We start from the raw sequence: 13,202 nt of genomic DNA on the forward strand, positions 1-13,202 counted from the left end.
AATGTGGTGTAATAAATATATCTGATATCAGCGAGAAAATGATGAGTGGGCTTGGACTTCACAATACTATCGAAACGCTGTTTCTTGCTACTCACAGAGACTCTTAAAGTTTATAAAGAGGAGTATTTGTGAGTCATGTACTATAATGGTTTTTCACAATATTCATTGCTGAAAACAAAGAATTTACAAAAATTCTAAGAAAAGTTCACAAAAATCTTTTTTAAACCAAATTTTTTTAAAAATATTTCAAAAATATTTTTTGACAGTCAACTTGGAAGATCCACAAAAAAACTGCAGAGATCCGTATACGAATCAAGATCCGCCATTTGGCCATAGCTGCTCTACAGTGTATACTAGATAGCGTAGTGTATACTAGATTGTGTGAAATGGCTTTGTAAAATATGTACAGAATGGATCACAAGCTTTTCAAAGATGACTCATCAGTCAAATACTGCAGGACTGTGAATAACTCATGCAAGATTCCACAGGTGAGTCACCTTTGCTCCCTGTTAGTTTTGATATGCTTATCCTTAGTGTGAAATGCAACATTTTGTTCTATGAACAAGAGATTTTAGTAAAGGTTATCTTTATTTTACTCGCTTAGCTCTAGCTAGTCACTATTTACATACATCAGTTCTGCCAAAATTAATTAAACATATTGTGGTTATCAGATTTTTGGAAGTATAAAACCGTTCTAATGTATTACACTGGTATACATGTATTACATACATATATACCAGTGTTTAAATTGACAAAACTGGAAAAATCTGAGAGAGAATTCATAACCATGAGACAAAAAGCTTGAATTAGCACTCAATAACACTCGCTAACATCGTCTGGGCTAGACTATTGAATGTATAAGAACTAAGGCTAAAGATTGTTATAAGTAAGTAATTTTCTCGTTATAATATTATATTCTTAAAAGATTGCTATTATTCTGAACCTTGTACAGCTATGGTAAAAAGCTTAACGTAATTATGTCTGTTTAAACGTATATTATAACCTTTATTCTTGTCGCATTCGCTACTTTCACAGATCCGACACGCAACAGTTGACAAGCTGTTAGAGCGACTGATAGATCTGAGATTTCTCTCTATTGATTTTCTCAACACGTTCCTACTTACATATAAAGTCTTCACAGACAGCGAAATCATTCTCAAGTCTCTACGCAGCACAGTCATTGAATCATGCTTGACAAGAGAAACAGATCAAACTACGTATGTGATTGTCAGAGCGACGTATCGACTACCAAATATTGCTACTAGTTTATTGAGTATTATGACCTAAATTGGTAATATTGTAAAGGTTTTCGACGCTACCTTTAGTGTTCCCCAAGTACAAGACTCAGTACAAGAGTTTATACATATATTTGTCTGCTTCGTTCATAAAGGGTTACGATAGAAAGCATGCAAAATGTAATGAACAGGCGCAGAACAGCTCTGCCGTCTTTTGTGAACGTTCGTGCTTAAATAGCGGGGAGCCCTGCCTCTTGTTCCACTTGGTTTGGACTCGGCTGGCTTGGCCGGGCTTGGCTTGGCTTGGCTTGGCTTGGCTCTGCTCGGCTTGGCTCTGACTGGCTTAACTCCTTTTATCTCATTATTTCGCATGACTGAGCACAGCCCAGCGTGGCTTAGCTCAGCCCTAGGCTCAGCTCTCAGTGGATCATATTCCACAACACGCTCTCCTCTATTGGTGACAACGGTCTCCAATCTAGACCTTGGGAGAGAACTTATGGCAACCATGTGTCAGACCTCCTCTCCTGTCAGGGTTCAGTTCAGGTCTTCATCATCCACTTCTAAAGCAACTGCCCTGGGGCAGCTTGAGCCGGCCTCGGCAGTGGCCTTCTCCTATTCCTGATCTCCCTTGTAAGCCACTACATTCGCCGGTGTTGGCCTATCTAACGCTTTTCTAGCTGCTTTCAAACTAATTTTGACTGAAGTCAGGGAATCCTGAAAAGAGGTATTACATGCGCTGTCCATATTCTTGAGCATACTCACGTTGTTCGAAGTAAATGAGTCCTTTAAAAGGAAAGCTTTGGTAGCGGCTGGGAGAGCCGTTTTACCGCCTTCCTTTTCGACCTCCGGACCGTTTTTTGATGGTCCCATTGAGTAGCACACTTCGTTCCCGTACCGTTCCAGCCTCCTAGTAGTCTGGGCCGGCTTCGGGTTGTGTCAGACACGTTCTGGTAAGATTTTTTGCATCAGAGTCATTTCGGTTTCCTCCGGTTTTGATTCCGGTTCTCCCTGAATTTTTTTGAGTGTGACCAGATCAGTCATTGCCGAGCTTGGTCTTTGATTATCCCTTTCCTCTGGTTCGGCCAAGTTTCCTACGGGAGTTGCCTTCTGCCCTTGGGTTTTTGCGGTTTCCATCAGCAGTTTTTCCCAGCTGTGGGACAGCATTACTGGTAACGGGTTGTCTCGGCTTTCATCCGGTCTTTTCTCTGGCCTGCTGGGTCGAGCTCCCTTCATGTTAGGGCCCCTTCTTGTCTCCAGGGTGGCTGGGGCTTGCCCCAGCTTCTCTGGACAGGCGTGGTAGGGCTTCAGTCTCGATTTGCTCTGAATTGAAGACTGGCCCTGTCTGTCCACCAGATAGGTGTGATTGCCCCAGGCCTTCAGGATCTAGTATGGTCACATGAACTTCGCCTGTAGCTTGGGGTTTTCCCACCGTCACCGGCGTTTGTTTGTGAGGCATACCCAGTCACCTGGGGCATACAGCGGTGGCTCCTCTCGGTCCTCCTGTCTCACCTCCATCTGGTTCTACCACAGCGTTTCATGCATGGTTTGCAACTTTCGCCCCACACCGAGGGCATGTTCGTGGGTAGGGAAGAACTCCGTCAGTGGAGGGTAGCTCTCCAGCTGGTCCGGCAACCTCAGCTCCCATCCCAACATCAGCGTATTGGCTGTTTCTTCTCGATTGCAAAGTAGGGGATGCTTTGGTATGCCCTCATCAGCTGGAGAGGTAACAGGTCCCACTCATCCTGTCCTCGAGCTAGCAGAAAGGTCCTCAGAGAATCTCCAAGTCCATGGTTGTTCCGCTCCACAATTCCATTGGCCTGTAGGTGGTAAGGAGTGGTGTATGTCTTCCCCACGTTCCGGAGTTGGCACAGTTTGACCATTAGTTGGCTCTCGAACTTTGCCTCTTGGTCTGTGTGGATCTGCTCTGGTAGCCCCAAGTAACAGAACATTTGCTAGTCCAGAGCATTCGCGAACAGTGGTGCCGTGGCGTCTGGCAGTGCCCGTGTGTCCTGCCATCGGGTGAAGTGGTTTGTGAAGACCAGCGCCCGCTTATTTCCTTTTTGAGTGGCTGGAAGCATCCCGATCAGATCTACGGCCACCTTCTGCCAGGATCTTTTGGCATAAAGCCTCCACTTTCCCCCGACTGCCTTTGTTTCTTTATTCTCTGCGGCCTGGTACACCTCGCAACTCTTTACGAGTCGTCTGACAGCGAATGTCAGTCCAGACCAGTGCTAGCTCAACTAAAAACGACTTGTCAGCCTTCCCACCCCAAACCGGGCCAAAATGTGTGTTTACCATACTGTGGTTTTGCACATGGCCGGTGAACAGATGGCGCGCCACCTAGCGGGGCCACGTATGCCTCTAGCGTATCGTCCTGTCGGATACACAAGGAGCCCCGCATGTGGCTCAGTATGTCCTACGCAACCACCAGAAAGATGCGTGATCTGTCCATAGAAGGAGCTTTTGCTCATACAGATAGGGAAAAGAAAAGTGCTTTACTGCCTTGACCACCACGAGCAATTCTTGTCGAGTGACACAGTAATTGCGCTCCGAGGGGGTGAGAGTTTTGCTGTAGTAGGCAATGATCCTCTTGCAGCCCGCTTGCACTTGGTACAGCACGGTCCCTACTCTGCATACACTGGCATCTGTATCTAAAATATACTGCCGCCGGGGAGTCCGGATAGCCCAAGATTAGGCCGATGCTGACGCTGTCGTTCAGTTTGTTTAAGGCGATCTGTTCTTCCTCCGTCCATCTCCAGGGCTCTCCTTTCACCGTCAACCGGTGTAAGGGGTGCGCTATTGTAGCAGACTTTGAAATGTATTGTCGGTAGTAGCCGACTGTCTCTGTGTCTTACTAGCCGACTGTGTTTGGCCATTCTGCGATGGCCTGGACTTTATCGGGGTCCGTGGAAACTTCGTCTTTGCTCACTATGTGACCCAGGTAGCGTACCTGGGGCTGTAATAACTCGCAATTGGATGGCTTCAACTTCAACCCGACCCTGTGGAGTCTCTGGAAGACCTCCTCCAGTTGGTGCAGGTGTGTGTTGAAATTCTGGGCGATGACTATGATGTCGTCGAGGTATAATAAAAATGTCCTCTAATGAAGGAACTTCAAGATGCGTTCCATGAGCCTTTGGAAGGTGGCTGGGGCGGAAGTCAGCCTGAAGGGTAATACCTTTCACTTCCACAGCCCAGATTGGCTCGAAAAGGCCAATTTCTCTAAGGCTTCTGCATCCAGGGCCACTTGCCAGTACTCGCTCACCAGATTGAGTGTGCTGAAGTAGCTGCTGCCAGACAGCCCGTTTAGGCTGTCACCGATCGTGAATAGGGGGTAAGCTTCCTGCTCGGTGATGGTATTCAGATGCCGGTAGTTTATGCAAAAGTGCCACTTCCCATCCTTTTTCCTGGCCAACACTATGGGGCAGCTCCAAGCCTCTCTAGCTGGCTTGATAAGCCCTGTCTTGAGTAGGTCCTAGATTTGCCTTTTGGCCTCCGCCTCCTTTTCTGGTCTGTGTCTGTGGGAAGGTTGCCGAATCGGCTGAGTGCCCTCCTTAAACGGAATACAATGCTCCACTTTAGAGGTCTTCCCTACATCGTTGTCGCCTGAGCTGAATACGGTGGCATATCGACTCAGCAAGGAAGCCAACCTCGCCGTCTGGCCCATCCTTTCACAGTTTGGTCGGGCCACCTGGAACAACTCTTCAAGGTGAGCCACCACTTCATTGGTTGAAGTCGGACTGTCTTCATACCATAAGGGGTCGGTCTCTTCGACCTGTGAGGTGTCTATCCCCATGTAAGTGCCAATAGTGGCTCTTGACTAGAGGGTCAATGGCTGTTCCGTCGTATTCATGCATCGGGTGATGACCTGTCCCTTGGGTCCTGGCTGATTTAGGCTACTTGCCACTGAGGGTTTGTCTGAGAACCCTTCAATCAGCTCCATGAGGCAGTAATTCCTCATAGTGATGCAACAATGTATCGCCATCTTGGTCCAGGCTGGCACTACCACTCCCCTGATCACCTGCACATTGCTCTTTTAGAGTCATTTAAGCCGGTCTGTTCAGACTAGCTGTCTGCCATCCACTCGAACCACCGGCCATTCAAACTCGAGAGAACATTGATGGGCCACAAAGAATGGATAACCCAATATGGCATCCTCACTCAGGCGACTGACTACAAAAAATTCCTCTGTTTTTATGTCCCTCAGGCGATTTGGCAACCGGATTATTCCACAGAAAGGAAGTCATATTTTGTCAGCCAGTAGACCGTGGCTGTTGCTCTCCTCAAGCTGGTCTTGTACGGCTCCAGGTAGTCGGACAAAGACCTTCTTGTTTAGCAGGTTAGTAGTGCATCCTGTGTCTAGGAGAAACTGGATGGGCCGCCCCTCCATTCTTTCTGGAAGGAAATAGCCTGTGGGGTGAGGTCGACTGAGTTCTTGTGCCATAATGGCATCCTTTGAGTTGTCCTCTAGAGTACTCGTTCTCCGTGCTTGGGCGTAGTCGGTCCTTGATGTCGTCCTACGTTCAAGGTCGACCTGTGGCTCCTGAGGTCGCCTCTCCTGAAGTCGCCGCTCCTGAAGTTGCCGCTCCTGAGGTCGCCGCTCCTGAGGTGGGAAAGGTGCCTGCCCTGCCGCTTTTAAAGCAGGTTTCCGACTGTCCCCTCCTGTAGGGAGGGTCTTCGGTGTCTTGGGCAGAAGGGATTTGGTAGTCACCCCATACGTTTCTGGTCACATCCATGCTGCTCGCACGGAGGGGTGTAAATGGCATCCGGAATCAGAAAAGTGTTAAGACTGGCCTCACTCAAGGACTGATAATAATTTTGTGTCTCTACAGACTCTTCCTGTTCATGAAACTATTTTGGTCTAGTCTTTGCTGGTTGAGACTATCTGTCAGCGTTCACCGACTCACGTTCCTCGCTTTCCCGACTGGCTTTGGTATGTCTTCGGGGTTGTTTGGCCTTGACACAGTCAGCAGCCGGAGCTACTGCTGTGGCTTCCCCTCGTTTTCCGAAGCCGGTTTTGAGTAGCGAGGGCAGTTTTTCTGAATGTGCCCTGTCCTGCCACAACTCCAGCAAAAGGTTGCTCACTGGCTTCCCTTTACTGTCCAAGTGTGAACTCGCTTTTAGAGTCATTCCACTTTTTCCGTGAGGGATTGGACTAGCTGAGCTATTTGGCGAATGACGTCGGTGTCCGCTGAGTTCACCTGGCCAGGGGGTTCCCCTACAGGGCTCGCACCAAAAATTTGGCAGATTTGCATTCCCCTCTTTGAATCTGGAGGTAACCATTCCCGGCTCATACAGCGTCAGTTAGTGTGGGCGTATGTACTGCCAACATGTGCCACTGCAGAGCAGAGTCCCCTAGCGAGCTGCAAAATGTTTCCATGGCCATGTTATTTTGGTGAGGGTTTGGTAGGTCTCCGTATGCGATGTGTACTAGCCTTTCCACATCCATAGCATGCTCCTGAAGTGATGGTTTTTCCTCTCGTCAAAGGGCGTTGAGCTGGTTTACCGGCTGTTTGGTGGACAGCCCGAATCTTGCCCGAAGGGCATTGAATACAACCTCCAGATTTTCGGCTTGCTCACAGTCTTTGGCCTCTTTGGCCAGTGCCTCTTGGAGGTGCAATGGTGTTGCTTTTTCCGTGCAATGGTTACTGTCAGCCATCTCCAGGAAGCTGGCGATAAAGTATTCTACGTCTCTCTTTCCCGGGTACTGGAGAGTTTTGAATTGTGGTGACAGTTTCTGGGCCTTTGGCATCAGTAGGACTCATTCTAGTGCCTCAATTAGCCAGTCGGGTTTTGGGTCAGCGATTTGTGCCTTTCTATTGGCCATGTTTTTTTCTGGCAGGGCTTTCAGTAGGTTTCTGCTTCTTTCTTACGGCAGTTCATCTACTGAGTCTGTTTGCTGCAGGTAGGGTCTCTCTCTAGGTTTCTTCCTGTTGCCAGGAAGTTCTTCCAGTAAGAGAAATGCTGCCGTTTTTTAGGCAGGCCTTATCCCACGTTTCTGGCGGGACTTTCAGTAGGTCTCTGCTCCTTTCGTAGGGCAGTTCATTTACTGAATCCGTTGCTGCAGGTAGGGTGTTACACAGCTCTCTCTGGGTTTCTTCCTTTTGCCAGAAAGCTCTTTCAGTAGGAGCAGTGCTGCCGTTTTTCAGGCATGTCCTATCCTCGTGTTGTCTGAGTTACTTTCTACTGCCACTTTGAAGGCAGCAGAAAGTTCATCCAGATATCCAGTGATCCAGTATGAGTCTCGTGGTGGAGTTTGTTTGGGATCATCTTATCCCACTGCTGCCACCAGTGTAAAGGTTTTGGGCGCTACCTTTACTGCTCAACAAGTACAAGACTCAGTACAAGAGTTTATACGTATATTTGTCTGCTTCGTTTACAAAGGGTTACAATAGACAGCATGCAGCATGTAATGAACAGGCGCAGAACAGCTCTGCCCTCTTCTGTGAACGTTTGTGCTTATATAGCGGGGAGCCCTGCCTTTTGTTCCACTTGGTTTGACTCGGCTGGCTTGGTTTGGCTTGGCTTGACTTGTCTCTGACTGGCTTAACTCTCTCCACCTCGTTATTCAGCATGACTAAGCACAGCCCAGCGCGGCTCAGCTCAGCCCTAGGCTCAGCTCTCAGTGGATCATATTCCACAACAATTTATTATATGTAACATAGGAATGAGTCTTTTAAGTAGATAATAGGTATCTGAATATAATAGTGACTATCTATTATATCACAATGAGGTGGTCATCTGTGCCAGAGCCTAACGTGATAGACTCAAAAGACTAGAATCATACTACTCAATCACTCTACTTGGCTTTCAGCAGAGTACAGTGATTGACTGTTTCAGATTCGATAAAATATACTTTTATTTTTTGTGTGTGCCATCATTGCATATTTCATGTACGTGTAAATACAGCATATTTATAACGAAGTACTAAAATATTTGCTTATACGGAGAGTTTATTTTAGAAATTGATGCATGAATGAGATATTAATTTGCCCACAGACTCATTTAGGTCTTGCTGAAACTTTGACTTTGGCAAACAGTATATATTAGTTACCAGTAACCAATCAATGTTATTGATCTTGTTTAACTACTAGTGCTGCTAAAACTATACCTAAACCCTAGTATTTGTTGTAGGTACAAAGACGATGCAGAGTCATTAAGTTCAACATCATCTCTCTGCGTTCAAGGTGAATTTTTATGAAGCTGCTAAGGTCATTTCTAAGGTCATCGCTGAAGTAACTGCTAAGTCATTGCTAAGGTCACTCTAAGGTCGCTGCTATGGTCATTACTAGGTCATTGCCAAGGTCATTGCCAAGGTCATTACCAAGGTCATCGCTAAGGTCACTGCAAAGTTCATTGTAAAAGTCATTGTAAAGGTCATTGCTAAGGTCATTGCTAAGGCCAATGCTAGGGTCATTGCTAAAGTCATTGCTAAGGTTATTCGTTCACATTGGTACAAACTTTCTTTTAAACCTCCTGGTGAAAACGTTAGTTTGCAAAACAAATTAGTTGTAAATATTATTGTGGCCATTGAGATTGTTTACACGCTTTCTTTCTGCTTTAAAAGCACTAATCAATGAGTTTATAAAAATATTGTTTAAAAGCACTAATCAATATGTTTATATGAATTATTGTTTAAAAGCACTAATCAATTGGTTTATATGAAATATTATTTAAAAGCACTAATCAATAAGTTTATATGAAATATTATTTGCGAGAGCTTGTTGAATGTTTAGATATTGTATTAGAGAAGATTAGCAACTCATCCGAGAGCAGAAGTGGTTTAGAGCAGAACAAAGAGGAAGTGCGCTTAATGCCTCAACCAGTCACATCCTCAGGGGTTGAGAACTCAAACAATTTTCTGTCCATCAATCCATCAACAAAGCGTGGTGAGAGACTGTTGAATGCCAGCTCAAACAACTATGGCTCTCACACTCATGAATGTTACCGCATTGCGTTAGCCAAATGTTTCTGGATATACTTTGTCTATACTGCGCTTGCAGAGTGCTCTTTTTTTCTCTTTAGCTACCATAAGGTTTCTCAACTTTTTTTGTTAGTAAATACTTTTTTTTAAAGTATTGCCTTGCTGTAAGTTGTAGAGAAGCAATATGAATTTTAGAGAGAACTTATAGTTTTGAATACATCAAGAATGTTGATCCAATAGACGAAGACTATCTTCTCCAGAACAGAAGCTCAGCAAATCCAAATGTAAGTCCTAGAATAATTGGTTATGCCCGGTTCTAGAATCAACGCTATGCCGCGTTCTAGAATCAATGGCTATGCCCAGTTCTAGAATCAAAGGCAATGCCCAGTTCTAGAATCACCCGTTACGCCCAGTTTTAGAATCAACGGTTATGCCCAGTTCTAGAATCAACAGCTATGCCCAGTAATAGAATCAACAGCTATGCCCAGTTCTAGAATCAAAGGCTATGCCCAGTTCTAGAATCAAAGGCTATGCCTAGTTCTAGAATCAAAGACTATGCCCAGTTCTTGAATCGACGGCTATGCCCAGTTTTAGAATCAAAGGCTATGCTCAGTTCTAGAATCAACTGCTATGCCCAGTTCTAGAATCAATGGCTATGCCCAGTTCTAGAATCAACGGCTATGCCGCAATCTAGAAGCAACAGCTATGCCCAGTTCCAGAATCAAAGGCTTTGTCCAGTTATAGAATCAAAGGCTATGCCCATGGTAAATCATGAATAGGAGCATCAGAGTAATCATCACAAAAATTAGCCAATAAATGTGTGAAAGTTACCAGAAATTCAGTCTTATAGAAAGCCGCTGTGGTTATGGTATAAATCAAACTATCGCAACTCAATCAACCCTAACAGTTGAATCAATGTGTTTCTATTAATCATTACTGCCAATCATAATTGCTGTCTCTTATGTATGTAAAGAGAAAGTATCGCATGGGGATTGGTTGGTTTATATCGAACTATCTTCGATTTGAACGCTATAGCCAATATCAATAACGAAATTGACAGGCAGTTGCACAACTAGTGAAGTCCTTTCAATGCTTAGTTTTCATTTGAACGTTTTAATTGCCATTTAGTTTTGTTGATTTTAATCTTGAAACATCTTAGCAGTCAGATCACTGTGCAGCTGGCTCAGCTATGTAGTTCAAGCTTGACTTGCAACAAAATTCACATTACAGTTATTCGACATCAAAAGATTCACCGTGTCTTACTCTGCTGTAGGTGCAAAATATGTGGGAATGTGATTACAAGCTCTTAAAAGCTCAAAAATGAACAGTTAATCGCAGCCATCACAATAACGCCATAGTTTGGAATCTCTTTATTTCGATGACGTCCTCAAACATTGTAGTTATTGTTTTGACAGCTGATGTTGTCACATGAAATAAAAGGCCAATGAAAGGCTCAATATAAAACGTCTCATTGCAATATTTATGACAAACAAATAATCAAATATAGATGTTCGCTACTTTACAGTTTTGTTTTAGCCTGGTCTAATCATCTTGTCGGAATTTGATCATGTGACCCATACTTCCTGCCAAATGGCCCGAACAGTTTCTGCAGCATTTTTCACTTATCACAAGTGATCAACAAGCTTCTTGTGTTTATCAGAGGATGATGTACAATCCTTCGAGCTAAGGTTAAAAAGTTAAACAACTTTTTCCGGTAAGTTTTGAGATATCAGTGGTCAAAGTGACAGCATTACAATGATGATGAATTAGACGCATAAAGGCAATAGACATGGTTTTATTGAATGCGTGACGTATATTTGTGAAGATATATCGACGAATGAGCTTGCATAAAAGTGTAAATAGGAGACATCGTGTTCAACTACGTATCATTTGAGCAGCTTTGGAAAGGGATTCCAATCTTCGGCGTTTTCGTGATGGCCACAATTAACTGTTCGTTTTTGAGCTTTCAAGAGCTTGTAATCACATTTCCACATATTTTGCACCTACAAGACAGCAGAGTAAGACATGGTGAATCTTTTGATACCAAATAACTGTAACGTGAATTTTGTTGCAAGTCAACCTTTAATGAAAGAACTGTTCTTCTAGTTCTGCGGTTTCGTGAAAAATTTCACCTTTCGGCCACAAAGCTGACTCATTTTTGTCAATATTTAAAGCTATCAAGCAGCAGCAGTGAAACAACATCTGACTCCGATAGCCCTCCCTCTCACAACTTGGCGCTGTACTTTAGAGAGCAGACAAAACCACAACTAGATAATGTCTTTATCGATTTCCCACCTAACGATGATCCGAAGGTCTCCAAAGCGAACAACAAACATGTGAGGGAAACGAGCAAGTCACCAGGGTCATCCAGAGTTAGTTCCCGTAAGTTCACTTTGGTTTCTTCCCTAGTCAATATAAACACAGTAGTTGTAGTCTATTGTCATATTTCAACAATTCAAATTCAAATCTTTGGTTGTTGCTATAGTTGCAGGGATTTTGCAACATTTTGTCACACCATAAACCATTGTTTAAATTGTTTACAGTTACCCAAAGGCAAATGTTTGTTGATTATGGTGAGCGCAATGGATACCAAATTGAGTTGGCACAATAACTTCTACATCTCAATTGACTGGTTTACTGTCCTCTTGACAGAAATGGTTTTTATACAGTATGTTACCAATGTGTCAGCAACTGGTCAAGATGCTGTATTCTGATTTGATTATCAAAGTTGACTGTGGAATTTTAAAATAAACAAACCACATTACTAGTATTTAAGTTAGTTGACACAAAACATCAACAGCTCACCTCTGCAGGTAGATATAGGAGGATATGTTGATGCATCAGCCCAACACTGCCAGTTCTCAAAATAGCAAAATATTGTAAATTTTATAAGATACATAGGAGGCTCGAGTTCGGTGCTTGGTCAGATACTATGAGTTAAAGCTCTTCTGTACAATGCATATGTACAAATGAAATTGTTTCACTGCCTCTAAAAATCCCTTTACCATTTATGTAAAACATGATTATGGTTTGGATGGTCATCAAATCATTCTTTGTATTTACATACTAGATTGATATATTAATCTTGCTGTTTACTCCTAATACCGAGAAAAATGTTTTATTTGCTTTTAGATCAATTATACGGTAATCACAAGCAACTGTACGTAAGTTAGGCCACTGTCAATTTTTGACTCACCCGGATTAACTAAAATATACATATTTTAGCTCGGCTGGCTGTCACCTCTCACAAACTCCTTGAAGCTACACCGAGGACAGGCGGCGTTATAACATCCTCCCGTCTTTCCCGTCGAAGGTATGACTAACTCTTGCACGACTCATCCTCCGCATACTTTTCATACTCCTCATGCTGCTTTACTTGAACCTACATTTATATATTTTGAACGGCAATTACAACCGTCATAAACTTCACTATGCTTATATAATGGTTTGTTCCACATTTCATCAGGTCACATACCATGGCGGCAGCTGTTCGAAGGAGGTAAAAAACCATCTCTTTATATTCAATTAGTTTCCCGTTTGTTGATCGTTGTATATGTGTATATAACTGTTAAAAGTAAACATTGTATTATGGTACAAAGTGTTGCCAACACATTAGCATTTAAAGATGTTGAATACTTTACTAACATTCAAAAGGGTAAATAAAACTTCATTTACTTATGAGTCCATTTGAATGTATTTAGCTTTGCAAGATGTAAAAAAATGTTCTCCTTTTGAAAAATTTGTGACTGGACAAATTTAATTTTACACTAATCAATCTTTGTGCTTAAAAATGTTCTGGCATTCTTTAATACTTGTAGTAGTGTTTTTGTATGACTACCACAGTACTTTAGGACAATCTCAAAAAAACATATTGACAGTCTGTGTCATATCAAAGGTTTAAAAACATATTGACAGTCTGTGGCATATCAAAGGTTTAAAAACATATTGACAGTCTGTGGCGTATCAAAGGTTTAAAAACATATTGACAGTCTGTGGCGTATCAAAGGTTTAAAAGCATATTGACAGTCTGTGGCATATCAAAGGTT

The 13,202-nt window shown here is 43.3% G+C and overlaps 1 protein-coding gene across 1 annotated transcript in view; it reads left to right on the forward strand.

The window, feature by feature from the left end:
- Positions 1–13,202, forward strand: part of LOC137385680 (ras-specific guanine nucleotide-releasing factor 2-like) — a 72,460-nt gene that overhangs the window by 45,898 nt on the left and 13,360 nt on the right. The window contains exons 15-21 of the mRNA XM_068072204.1: positions 410–488; positions 1,036–1,217; positions 8,367–8,419; positions 8,969–9,121; positions 9,352–9,440; positions 11,331–11,538; positions 12,382–12,469. Of these exons, the coding sequence (XP_067928305.1) occupies positions 410–488; positions 1,036–1,217; positions 8,367–8,419; positions 8,969–9,121; positions 9,352–9,440; positions 11,331–11,538; positions 12,382–12,469 (852 nt within the window). The remainder of the gene's footprint in view (positions 1–409; positions 489–1,035; positions 1,218–8,366; positions 8,420–8,968; positions 9,122–9,351; positions 9,441–11,330; positions 11,539–12,381; positions 12,470–13,202) is intronic.

This window comes from Watersipora subatra, chromosome 1, assembly GCF_963576615.1.
Source record: "Watersipora subatra chromosome 1, tzWatSuba1.1, whole genome shotgun sequence".
NCBI lineage: Eukaryota > Metazoa > Bryozoa > Gymnolaemata > Cheilostomatida > Watersiporidae > Watersipora > Watersipora subatra.